The following is a 26318-nucleotide window of genomic DNA, read 5'->3' as shown; positions in this document are numbered from 1 at the left end:
GCCCCAGGCGCGGGCGCGCTTGAGAGCGGTCTAAGGCGGCAGTGGTGGGAGCTCGGCGATGGGGAGCGGCGGTGGTGAGTGCTGGCGGGAACCGGGCAGGCGATGGGTCACACGGAACAGAGACCGGAGGAGAACGGACTCGGGCCCCTATGACCGGGGAGGGCGCGTCGCATCCCCCAAAGCACGGGGTAGGCGCGGATCCCCGACTGCGAGCCCGCCCGCGCGGTTTAAATGCCCGCCCGGCGCCTATGCCTTATGCCTCTCCTGTTAACCTCGGGCCATTTAGGTTCTCTGCCCAGCAAACTACGATTTCACTTACCTGTGAAGTCGTGGGCGATCCCCGTGATATAGATCGATCTCAGATCTTGTCCGGACTCTCGCGGGCGGCTTGATCACCAGAGGCAACAGGATCTAACCCTGTGGAAGAAGTCTCAGGACCAGGGGGTGCGATTACACTTGTTAGAGTGGTTAAACACGTCCAGTTGTCTGCTCTAGAGCAAATGAATCAAAAAACTGTTATGATAATATTCTTAGAATGTTTGGGAATTATAGCTCTCTGGGTATGCATTTGACTTTTGCTGTACGTTTGGTTTCCAATAAGACTCAGGTGAAGAGTTTGGGAATGGACAGTCTCTTAGAGACCTCTTGATGGAAAGCTTTATTAAGGCCCTGGGAACAGCCAGCCACTTTGCCTCAGTGTGAGGAGGAAAAATAAAAATCGGTAGAAAGATAGGTGCAGTTATAGACAGGGAGGCTGGACCTTAGGGACCATGAAAGGGGTTGTGTGGGGGCCTTTTGTGTAATAAAGGAAAAAGCCATCGACATTGAATGAAGAATGGACTGCTGAAGTAAATATTGGAACAACCCACTGTGGAAGAAGGAAGAGAGCTCCTCCAAAGAGCGTAAATGGGCCCAGTTGCTGTGTGCCTCAGTTCTCCATATGTGGGGCATAACCCCTTTGGGGCATCAAACGACCTATTCACAGGAGTCACATGTCAGACATCCTGCATACCAGATATTTACATTAGGATTCATAAGTCTAGCAAAATTATGGCTAGGAAGTAGCCATGAAGTTATTTTATGGTTGGGGAGGTCACCGAAGCACAAGGAAATAACCGTATTAAAGGGTCTGCAGCGATTGGAAGGTTGAGAACCACCTGTCTAGGTCTTACGTTGTGATTTTCACTGTAGGCTGGGTGTGGCAGACCCCTGGGTTTGGGGACTGGGCAGCTCAGACCATCTGCCAAGCTGAGATCTGCTCTGGGACTCCATGGTCTCCAGAACTGCCTGCTGATTTGAGTTCCCAGTCCCTTGGTCCATACTCAACCGTATACTTTTAGTCATGTCCACATATAAGCAATGTAAGCTGGCCATGGTGACTTACACTTGGCAGGTAGAAGTAGGGAGGACCAGGAGTTCAAAGACAGCCTCAGCTACATTAGTGAATTTTAGGCCAGCCTGAGTTACAGAGGACTCCATCTTAAGCAGACACGTACAGCAAAAGTCCGAGGGATCTTAACTGACTGGTTGCAAGCCAGCCTTCACTGCTGTGCCATTTCTCGGTCCCCAAAGTATTTTCTTTTTTCTTTCATTTTTTTTTAAAGATTTATTTATTTATTATGTGTACAGTATTCTGCCTGCATAATTCTGGGCTGTATACCTGCAGCCTAGAAGAGGGCACCAGATCCCATTACAGATGGTTGTGAGCCACCATGTGGTTGCTGGGAATTGAACTCGGGACCTCTGGAAGAGCAGACAGTGCTCTTAACCTCTGAGCCACCTCTCCAGACCCCTAAAGTACTTTCTTGAGTGCAGTTCAAGGAAGACATCGTGGATGTTCATCAACGTTGGCTGCTTTTCTCCAGTTCTGGCTGTCACATAGGTCAGAACGTTTCCAGCTTTCTAGTTACATGTTACCTCATATTCCCCCTGAATACTTACTGGCTATAAAAGGAATGGGGAGATGTTGAGTAGTTCATGTGGTGCCCTTTATTTAATTTTGAGACTAGTCTCATGCGTGAATGGAGGGCGGTGACTATTAAATCATCTTCAGATACAACTCTTTATCTCAGCAAGGCTTGTGAATTGTTTTCCCCTTAGTGATCCACTGTAGGTGTGCCAAGTGTTTCTGTTATCCTACGAAGCGAAGAATCAAAAGAAGACCCAGGAACTTGACCATCTTGAGTCTCCCAGAAGACGTACTCTTTCATATCCTGAAATGGCTTTCTGTTGGGGACATCCTGGCTGTCCGAGCTGTAAGTTACCATATGGAAACAATGCTGGTCCTAGGGTTGCTGGTGGTACCATAAAGGTCTCGAGTTTATATATGTGTGTGTATATATATTGTAAATTTCATATGCATTGGTGCTTTGCCTGCAGGTATGATCATGTGAAGGTATCAGATCCCCTGAAACTGGAGTTACATGCAATCAGGAGCTGCCATGTGGTTGCTGGGAATTGAACCCAGGACCTCTGGAAGAGCTCTTGACCACTGAGTCATCTCTTCAGCTCCAGATTTTATGCTTTTATTTATTTTATTTATTAGATCTATTTATTTTATTTATAAGTACAGTGCAGCTGTCTTCAGACACACCAGAAGAGGGCATCGGATCCCACTACAGATGGTTGTGAGCCACCATGTGGTTGCTGGGAATTGAACTCAGGACCTCTGGAAGAGCAGCCAGTGCTCTTAACCACTGAGCCATCTCTCCAGCCCGGTTTCATGTCTTTAAATGTCAGCACTAAACTTTGATGCAAAAGAATTGGGTGGTTTTGTTTTACTTTTTTTTTTTTTTTTTTTTTTCGAGCTGGGGACCAACCCAGGGCCTTGTGCTTGCTGGGCAAGCTCTACCACTGAGCTAAATCCCCAACCCTGTTTTACTTTTTTTAAAGACTTTAAAATTTTTATGTGTATGAGTGCTTTGCCTGCCTGTCTGTGTACAGCATGTGCATGCAGTACCTACAGAGGCCAGAAGAGGGCGTCTGATCCCTGGGGACTGGCGTTAGGGAAGATTATCAGCTGTCTTCTAGGGTGCTGGGAATTGAACCCCAGGGCCTCTGGATGAACAGCCAATAGCCAGAGGTTTTAATCTCTGAGCTCTCTTTCTCCAGCCCCAAGAGTGGTTTTATTAATGGGTTGGTTGATATACAGTCTCAAGTTCACGACTGACCTTGAACTCCTGATCTCCCTGCTTCCACTTCTCACGTGCTGGGATTACAGGCCTTCAGGATCATGCCTGTCAAACGTGATGTTGTTAGTAAGTGTTTGAAGCTGTTTCCGTTATAGGGACTACATCCTGAGATTTGACACAACTCAATGTTTACTTCAAGAGAAAAAGACCCTTTTATGGCCGTAAAATTTGCATCTCGAGAGCACAGTGGGGCCGGAGAGGTGTCAGCAGTTACAAGCGCTGGCCACTCTTCTAGAAAACCACCCCAGCAGCCACATGGAGACTCACAACCATCTGTAATTCCAGTTCTGGGGATCTAATGGCTCTTCTGGTCTCTTCAGGCCCAGCACGCACGTGCTGCACACTCGTTCAAGCGGGCAAAGTACCCAGATAAGATTTTAAAAAGGAAAGAAGGACATGGTAATTCATGCCTGTCATCCAGCGAAAGAAAGAACCAACCAGGGGAGATCGTTCCCTGACTTCACACACACCCTGCGGTGTATGCGTAACTGTAACTCACACGCACACATACCATATACATAGTAACATTAGATAAAGAGGAGTGTTAATAAGAGTTTTTAAATGGCAAAGAAGAGCTGGGTATGGTGGTACAGACCTTTAACCCCAGCACTTGGAGACAGTGGTGAGGATCTCTTGGTTTGAGGCTAGCCTGGTCTACATAAGCAAGTTCTAGAACTACACAGAGAGACCCGTCTTCAAAAAAAAAGGCAAAAGTATGTTTAGGGCCATTTCAGGATTGTCTGTTTTGTGTTTAAACAAGACAGTTTATTTAGCAGTTTAAACAGCACATGATATATATATATATATATATATATATATATAATTTTATTTTATTTTATGTATCTGGGTGTGTTACTTGTATATCCATAAGTGACGCGTGCGTGCCTCCTGCCCAGGGAGGTGTCATTGGGTCCTCTGGAGTCTGAGTTAGGGATGATTCTGAATCACCAGGTAGGGGCCGGAGAACCAAACCCAGGTCCTCTGCAAGAGCAGCCAGGGCCCTGAACACTGAACCATCTCTCCTGTCCCTTCATCTATTCGTTTTTCTCTTATGAAAAATGAATCAACAACTTCAAGAGCCACTTTTTTTTTTTTTTTTGGTTCTTTTTTTTTTCGGAGCTGGGGACTGAACCCAGGGCCTTGCGCTTCCTAGGCAAGCGCTCTACCACTGAGCTAAATCCCCAACCCCAAGAGCCACTTTTAAGAACTAAATATTCTCAGACTACAGTCCAAAGAGATACAAGATTATACTTACAGGACGAGGAATGACACTAGGGAGACCTGGAAAGTCTGTGTCAGAATTTAATGGCTTTCTACTTGAGCAGGAAACTGTGCATACAGTAATCTGACAGGTGTTCCGGGCAGTATGTACTGGTGCTGTGTTGGCAACAGCGTGTGTGACACACGTTCATGTGTTGTGTGTTGAGAACCGATTCTGCGGTGAAGTGGGACGCAGCATAGCAGAAGGACCCTCATCCAATCATATTTGGGGTTTTGCATGTTTAGAAATCTTTCACTATTGCCAAGTTCTCTGCGGCTCTGTTCGGTTATGTGACCCATAGTTTCGGTCGTGCTGTAGGCAACTTACTGAGGCAACCTTAAAACAAGACAAGAACAACGGAACCCAGAATAATACAAACCAAGGATCTTCATTTGTTTGTTTGTTTTTTTTTTTTTTTTTTTTTTTTTTTTTTTTTTTTTTTTTTTTTTTTTTTTTTTCTGGGGCTGGGGACCGAACCCAGGACCTTGCGCTTCCTAGGTAAGCCGTTTGTTTGTTTCTTGAGACAGAGTTTCTCTGTGCAGCCCTGGCTGTCCAGGAACTCACTCTGTAGACCAGGCTGGCCTTGAACTCTCAGAGATCTGACTGCCTCTGCCTCCCGAGTGCTGGGGTTAAAGGCATGGCCACTGCTGCCCAGCAGGCGTTTTCCCTATAGGAGTTTGAGGCTGTGTTTGGACAGCTGTACAGTTCTGGAGCCCTGGGTTTAGGTTGGAAGCTCGAATGCTAGGTCCTGTTTCCCCATCTCCCAAGATAGCTTTTCTATAGCACAGCAAGGCTTCAAGCTCATGACCGCTTCTCCTGCCTCAACCTCCGAGTGCTGGGATGCTTATGCACCTGTGTCCAGCATGTTGTGTGGTGTCTCTGTGTTTTAAAAGTGGGTTGTAGATCAGGTCAGCCCAAGGTACCTTGTCAACACAGAAAGTGTCGTGGATTCTCTCTGTAGCCCTCACAGTGCCAGAGCCATCAGCTCGAGGGATGGCTGGAGCTGGAGTTGCCTTGAGAAAGTCGGTGTCTGCTTTGAGGGTTTGGTGCACAGTGCCACACTTGGCTTTAAAAGGATGAACCAAGGTGTTGGGGATTTAGCTCAGTGGTAGAGCGCTTGCAAGGCCCTGGGTTCGGTCCCCAGCTCCGAAAAAAAGAAAAGAAAAAAAAAAAAAAAGAGGATGAACCAAGCTCACTTCTGTTGGGCTACTCGAGGGCCGCGTCCCTTCCCCTTCCCTCACCCTTTTATTTCCTGAGCCACCCCCCTAGGCTTCGATGACTGCAGCTTGCAGTGCAGACCAGCGCTTGTGCCTCCATTACTCAGCACAGGACTTCTGTTCTGCTTGGCACCAGTCCGTTTCCCCCCTTGGACAGAGACTACCCTCTGCCCCGCCTGCCCCCGCCTCCCCCCGCCTCCTCCCGCCTCCAGTGGGTGCTGAGATGAAGGCGAGCACTGCCAAGCCAGGTTCATCTCCTTGTTAGCATAGCTGCTTGCTTTCCTCCCCCTCAGAACGTCAGAGAAACTCTTTTCTGGCTCCTTATCTCTATGCAAAGCAGTCTTATTTTTATACGTGGAAACTTGAGTTCTTCACTGCGCCGAGACTGGGGTGTCTGTGTACGTCCCATCTTCAGGAGGCTCCGGGAGCGAGGATTTGGGAAGTCCCTCAGTAATTCACACATGGCTCTCATGGCTTTGCAGGTCCACTCCCACCTCAAGTACCTGGTGGACAACCATGCCAGTGTGTGGGCATCTGCCAGCTTCCAAGAGCTGTGGCCTTCTCCACAGAACCTAAAGCTGTTTGAAAGGTATGCCTGTGTTCTGAGAGCGATGGTCCCCTTCAGCCTTTGGTGGTATTGGTGTGCTGGCTAGTGTCCCAGGACCTGGTTTGGGGCATGCTGTCCAGTTGCTCGAATCCCCAGAAAAAGCCTCGAAACTGGAGAGCTCACCCATTGAGTCCCCCCCTGCTCCCAGCCACGTCATTGCCTGTTCTCTGGCCACCCTACTTCCAGAGGGTCCCACTTGGCTGGTGAATATTCCCGATTGACTCAGATGTGACTCACCTCCTCGTGGAGGCTTTATTCAGCACTCTTTTCCTTTTGTTCAAAACTGAGTAATTTCAGTTCTGATATATCCGTCACAGGATGACTCACGCCCCTGCTGTAGTCGTGACTGAGAGGACCAGATGGGGCAAACCTATAATCCGTGACCTGATTGCCAGTGGCCAGGCCCACTGTCTGAGACTGCTGGTGCCTCCCCAGAGCGTGGGGCTGAGCCTGAGAAATTAACTTAGGACAGGATTTTCCTCCTGAGCTCTTACTTCCCGGGCCTTATCTACTTGAGCTGCTGGTGAAGTCCTCCATCTACAGGAGGCCATGCTTGAGTTGCTTCTGGATGACATTTATCTATTTCTTTTAAGATCTATTTTTATGCATGCATGTGTGAGCGCTTTTATGTGTGTATTTGCACTACCGGTGTGCAGTACCCACAGTTGCCAGAAGATGGCGCTGGATCCCCTGGAACTGGAGTTTCAGGTGGAATTTGTTGGGTTTTAGTGTATTCACAGTTGTACAAAGTTAACACTGCCTAATTTACATCATTTTTAATCATCCTAAAAAGAAATTCTTTACTGTTTAGCAGGCCTGGTCCTGCCTCCCTGAAACCCACGAGGCCTTGGCAGTCCGTTAACTGCCTTCTGTCTCTGGAATCTTGTAGACATCTCATGTAAACAGATCATAAAATACTTGACCTTTCGCAATTGGCAAAAGGGTTGTCAGGGTTCATCCACATGGTGGCATGCAATCAATAAATAGTATTCGATTACGTTTCATGGAAAAATCCAATCAGGAAATGAGTATTTCAGCATCAAGCGCTATGGTCAAGTGACCTTTACTACCTAGAGTGATAACATTTATGCTCTCACTGCCTTAGGGCTGCTGAGAAGGGGAATTTTGAAGCTGCTGTGAAGTTGGGGATCGCCTACCTCTACAATGAAGGCTGTAAGTCCAGGGGGCCCTGTGTGGGTTGGTATTTGAGTTAAGCAGAAGCTTCAGCCCTTCTGAGACTTGCCAGCTTAGATTGGCACTTGGGCATAGGTTCTAAGTCACCCCCTTTCCTAATTCAGATCAGCAAAGGATGACTGAGCGGAGCCCCAGACTGGGGCTGCTCAGGTAAAAGTAGCCTGAGCCCTCCGGGTAACACCAAGGCTTCTGCGTGGACAGCTTCTTTCCTGTGAAGCCTGGAAAGAAATCAGCGTGCCTCATGCTTCAGGGACGGGGCCACAGGCAGCCCCACAGCTCCATGTGGCAAACAGCTTGCCTGGAACCTGAATGTTTTGCCCCAAGGCCAACTGCTCCTGAAAAGACACCCAAGGAATGAGCCTCAGCTGTGCTGTCCTGGACTTCACAGTATATAACATTTAGAGTATAGAATGCATACATCTTAAAGATCTGGTGTCTTGGGTTGGGGATTTAGCTCAGTGGTAGAGAGCTTGCCTAGCAAGCGCAAGGCCCTGGGTTCAGTCCCCAGCTCCGAAAAAAAGAAAAAAGAAAAAAAAAAGAAAAAAAAAGATCTGGTGTCTTACTTATAGTCCCCGTCCTTGGCGGGCTTTTCTAGATTGAGGAGTACTGAGGCCCCTACCCCGCCAGTTGACCATACCCGACATCATTCCTCTACCTACACTATGCGAAGTTCATGGTTGTTGGTTTGTTTCTGTATTTTCCTAGAGTTGTGCAACCATTGTGGTTCTCATTTATAATAATCCTTCCTTCCAACCATTTGCAGGGTTATTTCCCTAGAGAGGAAGGTAGAGGGTATGGGAGCACCATCCCCTTGAGGGTCACAATCCAGGCTTCCTGAAGGACTCCAGAAGGGGACCCATGTCTTAGAGATTATCCGAACAAACCCAGGAGAATTGGAGCCCCAGCCCTCAGAGCTCTTCTGTCTGGCGCTTTGCAGTGTGGCAGGCTTGTGTTTTAGACGTTGACAAGAGACTAGAGACCTTTGCTCTTTCCATCCCCCCACAGATGTCATGAGTTTGTCCTGTTTCTCCCACAGTGTCTGTGTCGGATGAGGCCTGCGCGGAAGTGAACGGCCTGAAGGCCTCTCGCTTCTTCAGCATGGCCGAGAGATTGAATACGGGTTCGGACCCCTTCATCTGGCTCTTCATCCGCCCGCCGTGGTCAGTGTCTGGAAGCTGTTGCAAGGCCGTGGTCCATGACAGCCTCAGGGCCGAGTGTCAATTACAAAGAGTGAGTCCTGGCAGGGCCCCTAAGTCACAGCATCTCTCAGTCCAGTTAGAGTCCCAGAGGGTGGGGCAACCTGAAGTACATTCCGTGGGCCGTGTAAAGTCCTGAAGTGGAGGTGCAAAGGAAGATGGAGTGTGGGGCGGGGCTTTAGCTTAGCAGAAGAGCTTTCGCCTAGCACGCCGGAAGCCCTGGTTCTATCTGCAGTACTACTGGACAGAGAGAGAGAGAGAGAGAGAGAGAGAGAGAGAGAGAGAGAGAGAGAAACGGGGGGAGGCAGAGAGAGAGAGACAGAGAGAAACGGGGGGGGAGAGACAGACAGGGACAGAGACAGACAGAGAGAAATGGGGGAGGCAGAGAGAGAAAATGGGGGAGGCAGAGAGAGAGAGACAGGAGAGAGAGACAGAAAGAGAGAGACAGAGAGAAAGATAGATAGATAGATAGATAGATAGATAGATAGATAGATAGATGGATAGATAGATAGACAGACAGACAGACACAGGGGGGAGGCAGAGAGACAGGCAGAGAGAGACAGAGACAGAAAGAAACGGGGGAGGCAGAGAGACAGAGAAAGAGAAAGAGAGAGACAGAGAAAGAGAGAGACACAGAGAGAGAAAGAGATAGACAGAGACAGAGAAACTGAGGGGGGAGTCAGAGAGAGAGAGAGGCAGAGAGAGAGAGAAATGGGGGAGGCAGAGAGAGAGAGAAACAGATAGAGACACAGAGAAACAGTGGGGGAGGCAGAGAGGGGGGGACAGAGAAAGAGAGACAGACAGACAGAGACAGACAGACAGAGACAGAGAAGTAGTAGTCAGTAGAAGCATCTTGAACTGATTTGGCTGGAAACTGAAATCGGGGAGTGGTGGGGTAGAGATCTGGACAGGACTGGAGAGAACGCTCTGCCAGGAATCAAGCTTGTCTTTTTATTTTTTAAGAGTCACAAAGCTTCCATACTGCACTGCTTGGGAAGAGTGCTGAATCTTTTTGAGGTGAGTTGCGTTTTTTTTTTTTTCTTACACTGCCGTTGAGGGAGGTAAACAGGACAACTCAGAGGTTTAGAGCGTTGAGTGCTCTCCTGTTGGTGGGCCTTGCAGAATTCTCGCCTCCTTTGAGGTTTGTAACAGGCTCTGCGCTCTGTGGATCCCTTTGGCAGGTTTAGGGTAGGTAGTAGCTTCCAGTGAACGCAGCAAAAGCTGTGGAAGACGAGGGAGGCAGAGGAGCAGTAAGGGACACTAGTGCCACCATCCCTGCTGTTTAAGGAGCTTCCTGTGACACCAGGGGTGAATGCAGGCCTTGCCTGTCCCAGAGCTGCGCCCACAGTGGTGTAGGTGCGCAGAGTCCTGAGGGCAGGCTTCCTATTGGTCAGTCACCGAGCGCTGGCTGCGTAGTGACCCCGTTTCTGCTGTGATAGTTGGCTCCATCAGTCAGCGCTCTGCCGCTGACTGCCTAGAGATATAGAAAATGGAAGAGGGTGGCTGCTGGGCAGAAGATGAGAAAAACCACCTGTGCTTGGCCTCACTCCAGGACGAAGAGAAGAGGAAGCAGGCTCATAACCTTTTTGAAGAATCTGCTCATCAGGGATGCTTGGCCAGCTCATACCTCCTTTGGGAAAGTGACAGAAAGGTGGATGTAAGTGGAGCCTCGTCTGGTGTGGGGTAGACCACAGGCCCAGTTTCATGGGGCCTCGTCTGGTGTGGGATAGACCACAGGCCCAGTTTCATGGGGCCTCGTCTGGTGTGGGGTAGACCACAGACAGGTTCATGTAGCCCTGTTAAAATATGGCTAACAAAGGGGAGGATTCTTTTTCAGCTCCTGGCTTCTCAGAAGTTTGAGTGCTTTTGCTTAGTGAGCTACTATTACCACTACCACCACCCCACCCCACCCCAAAAAGAAGCTATTATTTGGGGGTAGAGGTTGGGGAGGCCAGTGCAGTTCAAGAGTGTGGGAATAGATGTTTAGAAACCCATGGGGCAGTTCCGAGTGCCTCTCAAGACCCAGCCGTCTGTGTAAGGATAACTTTCTCTTGTTGACAGATGTCTGACCCTGGACGATGCCTCCACAGCTTCCGGAAACTCAGGGACTACGCCGCCAAGGGCTGCTGGGAAGCACAGGTGACTCCGAGCTCTGGACTCTTTCCTCTGAACCGTGGGGCAGGACTGCCTAGGCTCTGCACAGGAAACGTAGGGAAGCTCAGGTCCAGCTGAGCTGAGTCTTTTCATTTTAATTTCTTACTTATTTACATGTGTGTGATTGTATGTGTATCATGTGCATGCAATGCCAGTGGAGACCAGAGAAGGGCCTTGGATCTCCTGGAACTGGAGTTGTGAGCCACCTGATGTGGCCGCCGGGAATTGAACCTGGGTCATCTGTGAGATCAGTAAGCTTTCCTAAACTTCCAAGCCATCTCTGACCCCTGGAGCCGGTAACAACTCAAACACTAGGAAAGAAACTGAAAGTCAACAGATGGTGCAGGCCGGTCTCCGTCACAGAACATTGTGTTCATGTAGAAGAAGAATGTCGGAGGTTTACAAAAAATGGCTCAACATTTGCCACCAAGCCCGATGACCAGAGTTTGATCCGCAAGAGTCATATGGCTGAGTCCCCAAAGTTGTCCGCTGACCGCCACATGCACATCACACACGTCACACACACACACACACACACACACACACACACACACACAGAGAGAGAGAGAGAGAGAGAGAGAGAGAGAGAGAGAGAGAGAGAGAGAGAGACTTAGAGTAACTGTTGCTGTGAGGAAACACCAACACTATGACCCAATCAGGTTGGGGAGGAAAGGGTTTATTTGACTACCCTTCCAACTTCTATCTCCAAAAACATTTGCATTACGATTCATAACAGATTCTCAGAAAAGAGGAAATAAATGCAGCAAGTTAAAAAAAGATAACATTTGCCAAATAGAGGGGCTTAATCCTTGTCTTCAAGACGCTGAGGCAGGAGGTTTACGAATCTGGAGCTACAGTTTTAAATGAGCTATTGGGGACTTGTGTGATTAATGTGTTCTATTTGATTTTTTTTTTGTTGTTGTTGTTTTTCAGTCAGTAATGAGTAGCATCTGTTTTATTTGTTTTTTAATGTATGTGGGTGTTTGCCTGCATATACATTCCTTGTGCCTCGTTGGTATCTGAGAGGCCAGAAGAGGGTGTCAGATCTCTTGGAACTGGAGTTACAGACAGTGGACTACCATGTGGGAATTGAATCCCGGCCTAGTGAGCCATCTCTCTAACCCAAGATATTTTTAGTGACGATAGTTCCTGTTTGTCACGAGTGACGAGTGAGCCCGAGCCTCGGAGAGAGTCCTTGGATCGGTGCAGACAAAAGTCCACAGCTGTTCTGTGGACTCAGCAGGGAGGGACTGAACGGTCACAGGATGTTCAACAGACAGAAACACTCCAAATGGAGACACTAGTAATGTTGCGTGTGGGGAAAGAAAGACGCTGGGACAAACTGTGGGTCATAAATACACCAAGCTATAGTTACCTAGGAAGACACAGAAGGAGCGTAAAAGTTGTTGACAGTGACCAACGGAAGTCTCTGTGGGTGCTGGGCAGTGTCTCCTAAGTGCTGACTTGTTTCAGGACCATCGATGCACCATTTCATAACAAAACTTGGGGCTGGAGAGATGCTCCGTGGTTAAGAGCTCTGGCTGCTCTCTGAGAGGACCTGCCGACATTTCCCAGCAGCCACATGGTTACTCAAAATCACCTGTAACTCCAGTTCTAGGAACCCGACACTTTACTCTGCCCTCCTTGGGCACCAGGCACGCCCGTGGGGCAGACATACACGTATGTCTCAAAACACTCATATACATAAAGATGTTTTTATTTATTTGTTCAGTTTAAAAGTAAGTCCTAGCGATCTTAGCCATGCTGCTATGAGGCTCAGACGGGCGGAGGTGTGGCCGTGCCAGGGCTTACACTGCACTTGTGTCTCCCCACAGCTGGCTTTGGCCAAAGCCTGTGCAGGAGGAAGCCAGCTTGGACTGGAAGGGAAGGCCTGCAGTGAGTCAGTCTGCCAGCTCTTCCAAGCCTCCCAGGCCGTCAACAAGCAGCAGATATTCTCTGTGCAGAAGGGGCTCAGTGACACCATGAGGTGAGGCCTTCAAGAGCTTGCGTTTGTTTGATCTGGTGGCGGAGCAAAACCTATGTCTCCTGTCCCCGGCAACACGCCATTCCTTTACCAACTTACTCTGTGAGCATGTGCGCTGCTTAGGACTCTGATGAAGACACTAATTCTGCCCCACATCAATGATATATTTTTTTTTACTCTCCCCCATTTCCGTGCGTATGTATGTAGGGTGCGTATGTGTGTACATGCACGTGTGAACCAAACTTGATGTCACAATCTTCCATTGCTCTAGCATATTCCATAAGGCAGGGTCTCCGACAAACCCCGGCTCACCTCACAGTTAGCGCCAGCCAGCTGCATTGCTCTGGGAATCCCACCCCAGCCTCGGAAGCTGGACTTACCATCTGGTCACCGCACACACCTGGTGTATTCGTGGGTTCTGGATCCAGTGGTCATGCTCACTCAGCAAATACTTAACCATCTTCCCAGGCCTGCTGTAGCCCAGGCTGGCCCTGAGTTTCTGGCTATTCTACTCTAGCCTCCTGTTGTTCTGGGAGTACTGGTGTAAGCCACCAAAGTCTTTAAAGCCCAGGAGCGGGTTAAATTGTTCTAAACATTGTTTCGAAATGATGAGACTCATACCTCCAGTTTCTGAAGCTGAAATACAACTATTTTGAATAGGGGAGGGCCTGGATTTTGAGCCCAGCACCTTATTCGTGAGGAATAACCTTTTCTTTACAGCTCTCTTTATACTCAGTATATTTTGTGCCACTCGGTGATTAGAGCGAGACTTACGGAGCTGGCGAGCCCCTCCCCACCCCCTTCTCAGCCATCCCATCCTTTGGGGTAGCTACTGTGATACCCAGCACAACTGTCTTTCTTCCAAGCTCCAAACATTAGTGGTAACGCAGTAAATTATAGAGCGTGTTTGAGGGTAACCAGAATTAGGGACACGTGAATGGCGTTTTAAGCTTTCACCCGAAATTTCAAATAGAATTTTGATTTATGATGGGAAACCTCTGGCCCCTTGCAGGCATTGCTTGGAACACGAACTATGTTTAGTAAATCTTTTTTAAAAAATTATTGTCCTGGGGCCAGGGGTTGGTCTCGGTAAGTAATCTGCTCGATGCTCAAGAACGGGGACTTGAGTTTGATAACCCAGTACTGGGGGTTTGAGGAAGTGGAGACGGGTGGATCCCAGAGGGTCTGTGCCCTGCCATCCTAGTCTCATTGGGAAGCCCCGGGTTGATGCATGCCTTTAATCCTAGCACTCTTGATAACCCGATAATCTGATATCTAAAAACAGATCACACACGCACACACACACACAAAACAATCAACACAAAACAAAACAAAAACCCAGATCACTGGGACCAGTAAGACAGCTCACCAGCTCACCAGTTCACTTCCTGGGACCTGTGTGGTGGAAAGAGAGAACCAGCCTCTGTCTTCCACTTACCTGGGATGACACCCACATACCCGCAAAATAAATGTAAAGATGACTTTTAAAATGAGGCCAGGGGGTTGGGGATTTAGCTCAGTGGTAGAGTGCTTGCCTAGTAAGCACAAGGCCCTGGGTTCAGTTCTCAGCTCCTAAAAAAAAGAAAAAGGAAAAAGAAAAAAAAAAGAAAAAAAGAAAATGAGGTCAGATTATTAAGCTTGTTAAGTACGTCTGCTTAGGGGAACTTCCTAGTCCGTTCACTCCTGTCTACATTAAACCTCAAATGCCTGACCCTTCTTGGGGGTGAGCGGGGTGGAGTAGACCTTGCCTGTCCCATTCCTCACCACCTCAGCCCACTTCCCCTTCCTTCCTTCTATTTCTGACAACTACTCCAAGCTGAGATGAAGCCTGCCCCTCCTATCTCCCAAGAGTCTACATCATTACGATTTTTCTCTCGTTTCCTGTTGATTTAGCCCCTCTGTTTTAAACAAGGATGTTCAAAGGGGCATTGGGCATAGTAGGGAATCCTTATGAGCTGTTCCTGTGGTTATTTACGGCCCTGGTCCCTAGGTTTTAACTCCCTGGTAGAGAAGGACACTTCTGTCAGCCTTTTGTGTCTGGGCATCCATCTCGGATGAGGGAACTAGGAAGATACCAGCGCAGACACTGAGCGGCTCTTGCCTACATGGGATTTCCAGCTCTTTGGTCCTCTGCCGAACATTGTTCCAAGGGTCCGGATGGTGGCTGATGGCGCCGAGCAGCCCTGAAACCTCTGTCTGGTTCTGAGAGCTGTGATCTGCCCCAGCCCCGCTGTGCTGCCCATTTGGTACCCACTGCCTATGAGCAGCTAAGGATTGAGCTCACCCAATGCTTCGGTAGCCAAGGGCTGACTCGGATCTGTGAACATTGGGAATGTGCAGGCTTTGGGGCCTGGGCCGTAGAGATGTGCGAACCCACCAACCAGCCTCCCGGGAGTTGCCGTGGGTTACGTAGAATTGGTAAATCAGTGGTTTCAAAATGATGAGGCCACTTGCTTGGGCTGAACAGATGTGACACTGGTCCTAGTTTTCACGGACGTCCCTCTCTCCGCAGGTACATTCTAATCGACTGGTTGGTGGAAGTTGCCACCATGAAGGACTTCACAAGCCTGTGTCTCCACCTGACAGTGGAGTGTGTAGACCGGTACTTACGGAGGAGATTGGTCCCCAGATACAAGCTCCAGCTTCTGGGCATCGCCTGCATGGTCATCTGTACCCGGTGAGAAACCCCTTGGCCAAGCTGGCAGGGCTGAGGTACTTAAGCGCTGGTTCCTCCTAGGTGCAGAGGCCACCATCCTCTGTGTCCTCGTTGCTGCTTCTTAAGGGAGATGAATCTTGCCTTACCTGTTTCAATTGTGTTAATACAATAATGTCATTCCCGGCGTCCTTTGCGAGGGAGGGAAGGCATGCAGCATATATCCAGCCACAGTAGACACTGTAGTACCTTCGGGTGTCCGTGTGCTGGCTAGAAGAGGCATGGTCATGTGACCACAGGAGGAGGACTTGTGGACTTAAGGGGGAGAAAGCCCACCTTACCACGTCCCAGGCCTTCTTCAAATAAGTTCCATGACCCGAATCTTACATCCCAGGCCTCCTGACCAGTCAGTCAGCAAGCTAGTGGAACTGCTGCCTCGTGCCAAGGTTCAGCGGCAATCCACGTTTGCTGTGGAGGTTGCTTGTGGGGCCACTGGAGCAGAGTGTCCCTGATCGTTAGTTAATCGTGGACAGCAGAGAACAGGGTGCCCAGTTGCCTCAGGGGCAGTCAGGATTTCTGTGGGCAAACACTGGGCGGGCTGTGTGTAGACCGTCTGCTGTCTGCTGTCTGCTGTCTGCCGCCTACCGTCTCCCGTGCTCTGGGCCCTTATTTCCAGCTGCCTCTCCCAGGAGCCCACCTACTTGCTTTTGCATTTGCGTTCTTTATACTCAGACACTGTCAGAAGATAGGACAGGAGCTGAAGGGGTTGTTTAAAAGCTAGAGTGCTTGCTTGGCGGGTCTGCATCTGGCTTTGAACCACAGCACGACCAAACAAAGCCCAAAAAAAGCCCTCCTCCTTAAAGTCAGAAAGAGAAAAAGCTGAGTCACAGTGTCACTCGTGGGTCTTTTTTGGATGAAAATCAGGACATGACAGCTCCTGGGTGGTTATGAGGGAAGCGAACAGCCAGAGGTACCTACCTAGAAGAGTCCAGACTGAAAATGGCCAGCAGAATAGATCATGCCATGAGAGGGGAGGGAAAAGGGGAGACACAGAACGGAGAAGGGAGCTGGACAGAGGGGTTGGGGGACCAGAAGAATAGATTACAAATTGGTTGGTTTATGTGGGAATCAGAAGCTGTTAGAAAGAAAGGCCAGCCCCTGGGCTGCAGAGGCTTAGGGTAGGGGTGGGGCAAGAGTGCTGGGAGGAGCTGCAGGGACTCAGAGAGACTTGTCCCAGGCTACCTTTGGGACCTGACACTTGTACATTCTTATCTGTGTGTGCTCTGCAGCCATGCCATTCCTGCTTGGTCTGTGGGTCCTGTTCTGACCCCCTCTTTGTAGCACCCGAAATGCGATTTGATAGTCTTTTACAACTGGATCCTTTTGCCACCTAAGTCCGACGCAATCCCATCATGCCTTGGGGCTCCCCAGAGGCTCTCTGAGCCATCGTCCCTCAGCCTAAGACTGAGAGCCCACCTCTGTGTTCCAGGTTCATCAGCAAAGAGATCCTGACCATTAGAGAGGCTGTGTGGCTCACGGACAACACGTATAAATACGAGGACTTGGTGCGCGTGATGGGGGAGATCATCTCCGCCCTGGAAGGGAAGATTCGGGTAAGTAGGGGTTAACTTTTTCCTTTGAGCAAAAGTTTCTTCCTGTTTGAGGTCACAGGGGAGGCACTGGGAGAAGCTACAGCCAGTTGAGCGTTAACTGCTGTGGAGAAAACACCAGGAAGCCACGGGCTGCGTGCGGGCTGCGTGCGCTGTGTCATTAGGTGCCCTGAAACCCTGAGCTCGGGCCCCAGCATGAACATCTAGGCCAGACCCCTGCTGGGCTGTGCCTCAGTGTAACACCTACCGTGACATTTACCTCCCTCTTCCCTAGATCCCTACGGTGGTTGACTATAAAGAGGTCCTGCTGACACTGGTCCCTGTCGCACCCAGAACTCAACACCTGTGCAGCTTTCTCTGTGAGCTCACCCTGCTGCACACCAGCCTGTCCGTCTACGCCCCAGCCCGCCTGGCCTCTGCCGCCCTGCTCCTGGCCAGACTGATGCATGGACACAGTAAGGAGAGACCCTCCTGGGGAGGTGGGGGTTGTCCTGGTGTCTTGGGGAAGTTCTTGAGTAAGAGAGGTCAGAAGGGAGGAATACACACTTCCTCCTTTATCCTGGAGAAGAAAGCCGAAGTGTGGATCAAAAACAGTTGGGGTGGGGGTGGAGGTTTCGGGGTGATGGTTCCAGATGAAGCAGTACATAGTTTTTCAAAAGTGCGTGTACTTTATTTATATGGAGTCTCTTCATGATAGTTTAGTTTTCGTTTTGACTTTTCATTTATATTTAATTTATATGTGCATATGTGTGTACGCCCAGCACTATGTCAGAGGATGGATGACCTCCAGGAGTTGGTCCTCCTTCCACCATGTGGCTTCAGGAATCAGTTCTAAGTCATTGGGGTCATTAGGCTTGGCCAAGTGCCTTTGCCCACGGAGCCATCTTACTGGCCCTTAAGGGTATTTTAAAGGGACTAAAAGCCTGAGTCTGGGTATACGTTACAAAACTATCAGAACTGTGGAAATTGTGGGGTGCTGTCACAATCCTGGCCTGCTTTTTCCCCCAGCACAGCCCTGGACCACTCAGCTGTGGGACCTCACTGGGTTCTCCTACAGCGACCTCACGCCCTGCGTCTTGAGCCTCCATAAGAAGTGGTGAGTCCAAGTCGGCATTTGTAGTCTCTCAACACTGGAAAGAGCTAAGTGGGACGGTCCCCGTCATTCTGAGCCACTTGTCACATCCCCACAATACCTAGACTGCACACCAAGACCCTGCCTTCAGAAAGGAAGATGGTGGGGGCGGGTCTGTAAGATACACTTCCCTGATGAGACTTAGCTCCCTGCCATCAGCCCTTCCCTTTATCACGTGACGTGGCAGCTGTCACTCAATCCACACAATGCTTCCTGCCAAAACTGTCTTCCCTGGGGCTGACATTTAAAATCGTTATTAATAATGGTTTATATTAAAGTTATAAAAATATTTTAGTATCTATCATCACCACCACCATCACCACCACCACCACCACCACCATCATCACCATCATCATCATCATAGGATGTGTGAGCACATGTGTGAGTGTGGAGATAGATTCACAATTCAGTTCTCTCTTTCCACCCTGTTGTGGGTCCTGGGACTTGAACTCTCAGCTCATCCCGCTTGTGCAGCAAGCACCTTTACCTCCTGAGCTGTTTTATCAGCCCCAGGTTGGCATTTTTAAAGTCCCAGAGCTAGACTTGTTTCTATGTCCACACAGAACCAGTCTCCTTGAGGAAAAGGAAGCCAGTAGGCAAGGAGTCCCCACCGTCAGTGTGGCGCACCCACACGTCTCAGCTTTGACCATTTACCCACCTTCAGTGCTTCAGACCCCAGTGCTGGGCAGCTTCCTTCCTGCCCCCTCACCCTGTGTAGGCCGTTGGCTCACCTCACAGGACCCTTTCTGGGTACTTAGAAAAAGGCCAGGATAGGAAAAACCAGTTTTCTCTCATGGGCTCTCAGGTTATTCAACCTTAGGCCCCAACACTAATGAGCTCGGTGGTATTTTTAGTGTCCAGGTTGTTTGTTTTTGTCTCATTGCTTAGGGCAATTTTCGTCCTATGGGTTTTTTGTGTAAATTACGGTTCCTCATTTTGTGTTTTTATGGTGTGTGGGTGTGTGGGTGTGAGTGCGTGTGTGTGTGTGTGTGTGCGTGTGTGTGTGCATGAGTGTGAGTGCGTGTGCATGAGTGTGTGTGTGTGTGTGTGAGTGCGTGTTTTTAACATGAGTGTGAGTTGGTGTGCATGAGTTTTTTTGTGTTGTTTGTGTGTGTGTGTGTGTGTGTGTGTGTGTGTGTTGGTTAGCGTGTTTTTAACATTCTGGTTGCCTTCTTTTTTAATGTGCCTGTCTGTTTCCTAAAGAGCAAAGAAGGCTTGGAGTTGGTTGGGTGGGGAGTGGGAAGGATCTGGGGGGAAATGGAGGGACGGAAAACTATGGTCAGAATGTACTTTATGAATTTTTAAAAAGAAAGAAAAGGCCCAGAATAACACAGTCCCGATAGCTTGTCAGGTAGTGATCGACTATAGAACGGAGAGTTGGGGTGGGCAGAGCTGGGGATGGCTCTGTTGGTAAGATGCTCTTCCACACGGCCTGGGTTCAGTTCCCAGCACCCACCTGAAGGCTCAGAACCACCTGCACTCCATTTCCACAGCTTCCTGTGCCGTCCTCTGGCCTCCATGGGCCCCGTTTGCACTTGAGTTACATAGACATGCCTGCTGGCAAAATAAAAATACATACATCATTTTAAAGACAGAAACCGGGTGGGGAGGATGGCGGGGTGTGGTACCTGGGTAAGGCTAGGGTCCCTGAGGAAAGCATCTCCATGTCCCGGGTTGGGGACATTGGTACACGGGCAGATGCAGACAGATACTGGGCTGCTGGCTCTAAGGGGAGTGTCGCAGACACAAGGCTGGGTTTGTGTCTGCCTGTGGATGCCTCTGCCCTTTCTCAGCTTGGCCTGCAGCCTGGCTCCTCCCATTTCTTGATCCTTCCTTGAGGTCCTCCCTCTTCTAGGCCGAGCTGGCCTGCTGGTCGTCTGTCCTCATGACCTCTGCCCTGAGGAGGCAGGTTGGATCCTCTCCCCCAGGAAGTTAACCGCTCCCAGTATCCACAGCTAATCTAGGGCTCCTGATCTAAGGCTAGTCTAAGCTTTGCTTGTCTGAGCTGCTGCTCTCCCACTGTGTTCCTCCCAGAGGTAGTGTTGAGGGCTTCTCCTTCACCTCTGCAACCTGCTGGTGGCTTCGTCCAAAGTCCTTTCCCTGCATTTAGTCCCCTGCCTCGAGATCTCTCTGGTGATCACGGTGATGCCATGGCTACCTCTTTAGAGCACGTTCCTTCCGTTCAGCCCAGAGTCTCCTTCTTGGCTCCCAGGGTAAAATCTGAGCTCTCTAGAACAATCCACCTTCTCTGCCCTCTTGCCTCCCCACTGGGCTCCAGTGATGGGGACCTGTCAGCGTTACACTTCCCTGTTTTCTCCTGTGGTGCCCAGACCATGGCTGAGGAAGGAAGCAGGGTGACTGTCAAAGGCTCAGTGTCTTGGCCTTCCACCTTTACTTGTACGGATTGTGACCTGCTGCTGGCCACAAGAAGTTTGTGTGTGTGTGTGTGTGTGTGTGTGTGTGTGTGTGTGTGTGTGTGTGTGTGAAAGATTTTGGTGAGGTATGTGTGTATGAGTGATGTGTGTGAAATGTTTGAGTGTGTGTGTGAGAAGAGAGGGCGTTTCGTGTGTGTGTGTGTGTGTGTGTGTGTGTGTGTGTGTGTTTTTCTGGTGTTAGGGATAGATCTCAGGCCTTTATGTAAGCTAAGTATATACTCTCCCCGCTCTAGTTGTTTTAAGTTTTCAGTGGTGGTGCACGCCTTTAAACCCAGCAGGCAGATCCCTCTGAATTTGAGGACAGCCAGGGCTACACAGAGAAATCCTGTCTCGAAAAAACCAAAGGAATAAAATAGTTGATCATTTAAAGTCTTCTAGTGTATTCAGAATTGTGCAATCAATTTTAGAACATTCTCACCACCCCTCAAAGGAAACCCCATTCTTTTTTTTTTTTTCTTTGTTTTTTGTTTTTAAAGATTTATTTATTTATTATATATGAGTACACTGAGCTGTCTTCAGACACACCAGAAGAGGGCATCGGATCCCATTACAGATGGTTGTGAGCCACCATGTGGTTGCTGGGATTTGAACTCAGGACCTCTGGAAGAGCAGTCAGGGCTCTTAACTGCTGAGCCACCTCTCCAGCCCCAGAAACTCCATTCTTTAGCTGTCACTTGGCAATCTTCCAACTCCTTTGGCCCCAGCATCCATTCATTGCTTGACGTCTGTGGCTTTGCCCATTCGGGACATCACCGAATGAGGCAGCCAGGCAGTATCCCACTGTGTGAGTCTGCCATCCCATCTCAGGGTCATATTTCTACGTGTGTCAGTGCTTGAGTAAAGCTCACTGTTTGAATGGACCTTTGTACGTCTGACCATTGGTGGATACATGAGACACCTCAACCTCTGACTGCTCCGAGGTGGGATAAACACTCTTGTGCGTGTTCTCTGGTTGTTCGTGTCTCTGTCTCTCGGGAAGCTAACCCCCTGAGGAGCTGCCAGTCTTCCTGTGTGTCCTTAGTAGTGGGGTCGGTTTTGAAAGCTTGCTGTCCTCTCTGCGGGTCACATGTCAGCGTCTCTGTCCCTTTCCAGTTTCCATGATGATGCACCCAAAGACTACAGACAAGTCTCTCTGACGGCCGTGAAGCAGCGGTTTGAGGATAAGTGCTATGAGGAGATCAGCCAGGAAGAGGTACGGCCTCTCTCTGTCACTTAGGCTCCTGGTGGGGGTGCCCGGGTTGCTGTGTGGTTCTTCACTCTGGCCTCCCTACAGGTACTGAGCTATGCCGAACTGTGCAGTGCATTAGGGGTGAAACAGGAGAGCCCAGAGCCCCCGTCTTTCCCTAGCTCAGGGGAGATCCACACCTTCCTTAGCTCACCCTCCGGGAGGAGAAGCAAACGGTGAGTCTGCCCTGTCCATCTGCAACCGTGCCACTCTCTCTCTCACGGATGTCAGGGCTGAGGTTCCTTCTTGACACAGTAACCATTTGTACAGACTTCCTAAGGCAGCTTGTTTAGCGGCTCCCAGGTTTAACCCAGGGGCTTTGGCCTTGGCCTTGGCCTGTCCCTGAACATCGCTGCTTCCCACCCCGCCCCACCCCGAGCCTGTCTGTCTCCTCAGGTCTCTCTCCACCTACGCCGTTATTCACCTGGTCCTCTCTGCCCCAGGATATATGGCACAGATGGTAGTTGGGTTGACCTAAGTAATGTCTTTGAAAGCTGCCCGCCTGGTCTCTGCCCTTGGCCATGTATAGCATGGTCTGTCCTTCCTCTCACAGACCAGCGCTTTGACCACACCTCCCAGCATAGCAACCTCACCCACTCACTGAACTATGGGTCCTGCAACGCTCAGGCTCCCCCTGGGCTAGCCCTGCCTCGTGTGCCTCAGTGCCCTGTGTGCTCCTGAGCAAACCTGGGCACTGGGTGGCTGGGTGGTACCGGGCATATGAGCCATGAGTGTTCTGTGGTGGGTGGGTCCTTGGCTTCAGGCACTGGGGTCGCGAGGAGACATGAGGAGGCAGCAGTGTGGGGTTCACCCCCTTTCATACCTGCTACAAGAGAAGCAGCACAGCATCTTCCTCTCTGTAGAGTGGGGAGATCTGGGTCCTTCCGAGGGGGCCACATTTTTACGTCATGCTATGTATTTGGTCCTCTTGACTTTTGGGGACAGGGTTACCCTTGGGGACACGTATACTCACTAGCGGTGTATCACATCACTGATTCTCTAAAGGGCCTAATTTCAGTGTTAGACCTGCTCTCTAGAAGGTCCTTCATAGCCCCTTCAGAAGGGGCTTCCAAAGTGACCTCCAGGGTAACATGGGACAGCCACATGGGTAACATGGGACATTCCCCCCAGAGACAGCAGCAGAAGGCCTGGTGAGTGTGGTAGGCTCTCCCAGAGGCAGACTGCACTGTAGTTCTCCAGCCGTGACCCCAGGTAGACAGGTTCGATGACCTTCCCCAAAGACAGACTGTGCAGTCAGACACCCACACTGTCCCTATCTGGTGCGTCTAGAACCCTGAAGGGTGGTGGAGTCTTTCTGCCAGTTACAAGAAGGGCCCGGGGCCCAAAGCTGGCCTAGACCGAGGCCTGGCCTCACCCAGTTCTTCTTCCAGTTGATCCCTTGCCCTTGAGGGCTCCCATCTGCTCCAGCTTCATGGGTATTTTGTGGAACACAAGATGAGAGCCAGGGGCATATAGGCGGTAAGGCACATGTAGAGAGCACCACGTCGGCTCTCCAGGTGCTGCCATCTGTGACCAGGGCTTCATGGACTCTCCCTACCTTGCAGGAAGCGAGAGAACAGCCTTCAGGAGGACAGGGGCAGCTTTGTCACCACGCCCACCGCAGAACTATCGAACCAGGAGGAGACATTGCTGGGCAGCCTTCTGGACTGGAGCCTGGACTGCTGCTCCGGCTATGAGGGAGACCAGGAGAGCGAAGGCGAGAAGGAGGGGGATGGTGAGTGCTGCTGGGGAAGGGATGGGACATACAGGTGACATGTGACCCCAGGGCCACCTGGCACTGCAACCAGGAGAAACGTGTGAACCCGACACACTGTCTTCCCCACCCAACAGGGAGAGAGGATGTCTAACCTGTATCCATCTCTGTCTGGGTCTGTTAGTTGAAGGGCCTCACTTAGGCAGACCCTGTCTGGAGTTGTGCATAGAACACTTAGTTTCCCGTGCGCGTGCGTGCGCGTGAGTGTATAAACTGCTTCCCTATGTTCTGGCCAGGAAGACTTGACTTCTGAAAGTTTCACTTGTAATTTCCAATTGCTTGCTTTTGTGTCCACTCAGATAAAGTGAGATGGGTGACGTCACTTTCTGGTGCCCCATGAGTTATCAAGGAAGGGGAGGGGACCATTCCCAGCTTGAGAGAGCCAAGCTCACAGACAGGGTTCTTACCTAAGCAAAACCCTGGGCCACCCAGTCCTGAGCAGCTATAGGGTCACTAGTTCTAATACTATATAATGCTATAAAGGTACCCCGAATTTTTCACAGTTACAGCTCCCAGTGGACTCCTTGACGTCACTGTGGTCTACCTGAACCCAGAAGAACACTGCTGCCAGGAGTCCAGTGATGAGGAGGTGTGGCCAGAGGACAAGAGCCACCCAGCACCAGGCACCCAGGCACCTCCAGCCTCAGCTCCCTGGCCCCTTCCCTGCAACAGGGGAGATCCGGGCAAGGATGTCACGACCTCAGGCTACTCCTCTGTCAGCAGCTCAAGTCCCATAAGCTCCCTGGATGGTGGCATGGTGGGCTCTCCCCGATCTACCTCAGTGCTCTCTGTGGGAAGCCACTCAAGCACAAAGCCTTGCCACCATCAGGCCAAGAAGTCATGTTTACAGTGTCGTCCCCCAAACCCCCCAGAGAGCGGTGCTCACCAGCAACCGGTAAAGCGCCAAAACCTGTCGGTGCACAGTGACGAGGACACGAACCTGGGCTTCCTGAAGTTCTGAGTGTGCTAGCCTTCGCCACGCTGAATGTTTACTGAGGGAGGGCCGCTGTTTCACTAGGACACTGCCGATGGGTGCTGTATAGATCCAGAAGAGCAACAGATTCCTTAGGGGAGTTCAGTGCAAGTTCAGAACATCGAGCTAGGTGAAAAAGCTCAACCTCTACATGCTGGACAGCAGCCTCCCGGCAGTCCTGGCACACCTGTGAAACCCATCCCTCTCTACCCTTCTGTGTCCTGCTGTCGGGAAGCATGAGCCTCCGTGTTGGGATTCACTATCTGAGGCCAGGAGCTGACAACTTCCTTGGAATACTAGCCTGGGTAACCTAACACAGTTCAAACCCCCGCCAGCAGGTCTTGTTTTAGACCAGCGGGGAGCTCTCAACTGAACACAGCACTGTCCCCCCTCACCCCTTCAGCCTAGGGAGCCTGTGTCCCTGCATATCAGTGTTGACTCTCGCCTAATGGTGAGGTGTGAGGCCCTTGAAGCTGGGGTCACAGGCGTCCCTGTCCCTCCCTCTGGCACTTTGAGCTCATTTTCAAAATCTGTCCTCCCGGAGTGATTTGTCTGTGTCCCATCGTATCCATGTGACCGACCGTGTTTCTGCACTGAATTTCTAGGCCATTCTTTGCCCGTCTTTATTTCTACGTTTCTTCTAATGGGGAGGAAAAAAAAAAGGAAGCTATTGAAATAGAAGTATTAAATAAAAAGATAACAGATCCCCAATATCACTGAGCTTCAACTGAAAAGTGAAAATCTAGCCCTGCATGGTGGCCCGACACTGCAGTCCCAGCAGCCAGAAGTATGGCAAGAGGACCAGAAGCTCCAGGTCAGCCTGGGCTGGGTCATGTGACCTCAGGAAAAGGAAACTGATGCCCGCCCCTTGGTTCTAGCCTCATGTTCTCTCCTTATGAAAAATGAATCTTTCTAGCGTATAGCCACAAACAGTCACTTGTAATACCCAAATCCACAAAGGTGCAGGAGGTGAGAGAAGTCGGAAGAGTTGCCGGTTTTGTGGCTGGACTCCGTGGGAAGGAACCAGAAAGGGCCTGTGGTCCCTTTGAGCTTGTCAGAGAATGCTCTGCCTCCTGCGGAAGGCCTTGGGTTTGCAAGGCAGCCGTCCTCAGCACCTGAGGAGTCTGGCTGAAGCCTGAGCAGATACGCTGGCCCTCCAAGTGTCTCCTCTTGAAGAAAGCACCAGGAGTGAGTGCCCCAGATACCCCTGAGCCACAAGTACAGACGGAGACTCCTTAGCTCTCTGCTTGCCTTCTGCTCAGCCCTGAAGGCAGCTCTTTTGACTACTGTCGACACAATTCTGGCCGCTCTGCCAAGGCACAGTGAGGCGGAGAGAGCCCAGGCGTTTGGATTGTAGCCTGAGTGTTCTCCTGGGCACGTGTCCACCTGTTTCCTCCTCTCTGAGGGGACAGAAATACCTACCTCACAGGAATGTCGTGAGGATTAAATGTGAAGAGTCTTAATGCACGAGTGGTAATTATCCCTTTACTGCCTCCCACCTTGTCCACGGTTTCCTGGTCAAAGTCCCAACTTACAACGGCTGTAGAGATGGCCCCCTGTGAGAATACTTGTTACTGTGGAGAGGACCTGGGTGTGGTTCCTGGCACCCACATGGTAGTTCACAATCACCCTCAGTTGCAGTTCGAAGGTTTCAAACCTCTGTGGCCACCAGGTCTACATGAGGCATGCATACACATAATAAAATAAATGAA

General features: G+C 50.2%; 1 protein-coding gene across 1 annotated transcript; it reads left to right on the top strand.

Moving 5' to 3' along the window:
- Positions 1 to 26318, top strand: Ccnf (cyclin F). Its single transcript, XM_032913424.1, has 17 exons — positions 1 to 74; positions 2101 to 2255; positions 6152 to 6258; positions 7382 to 7449; positions 8507 to 8700; positions 9630 to 9683; positions 10219 to 10323; positions 10728 to 10805; positions 12656 to 12807; positions 15317 to 15481; positions 16947 to 17070; positions 17342 to 17522; positions 18076 to 18163; positions 21727 to 21826; positions 21908 to 22035; positions 23425 to 23594; positions 24137 to 26318. The coding sequence occupies exons 1-17, from the start codon at positions 59 to 61 to the stop codon at positions 24592 to 24594; spliced, it is 2343 nt and encodes a 780-aa protein (XP_032769315.1). The 5' UTR covers positions 1 to 58; the 3' UTR covers positions 24595 to 26318.

Source organism: Rattus rattus, chromosome 9, assembly GCF_011064425.1.
Source record: "Rattus rattus isolate New Zealand chromosome 9, Rrattus_CSIRO_v1, whole genome shotgun sequence".
NCBI lineage: Eukaryota > Metazoa > Chordata > Mammalia > Rodentia > Muridae > Rattus > Rattus rattus.
This window is presented reverse-complemented; position numbering and strand designations above follow the sequence as displayed.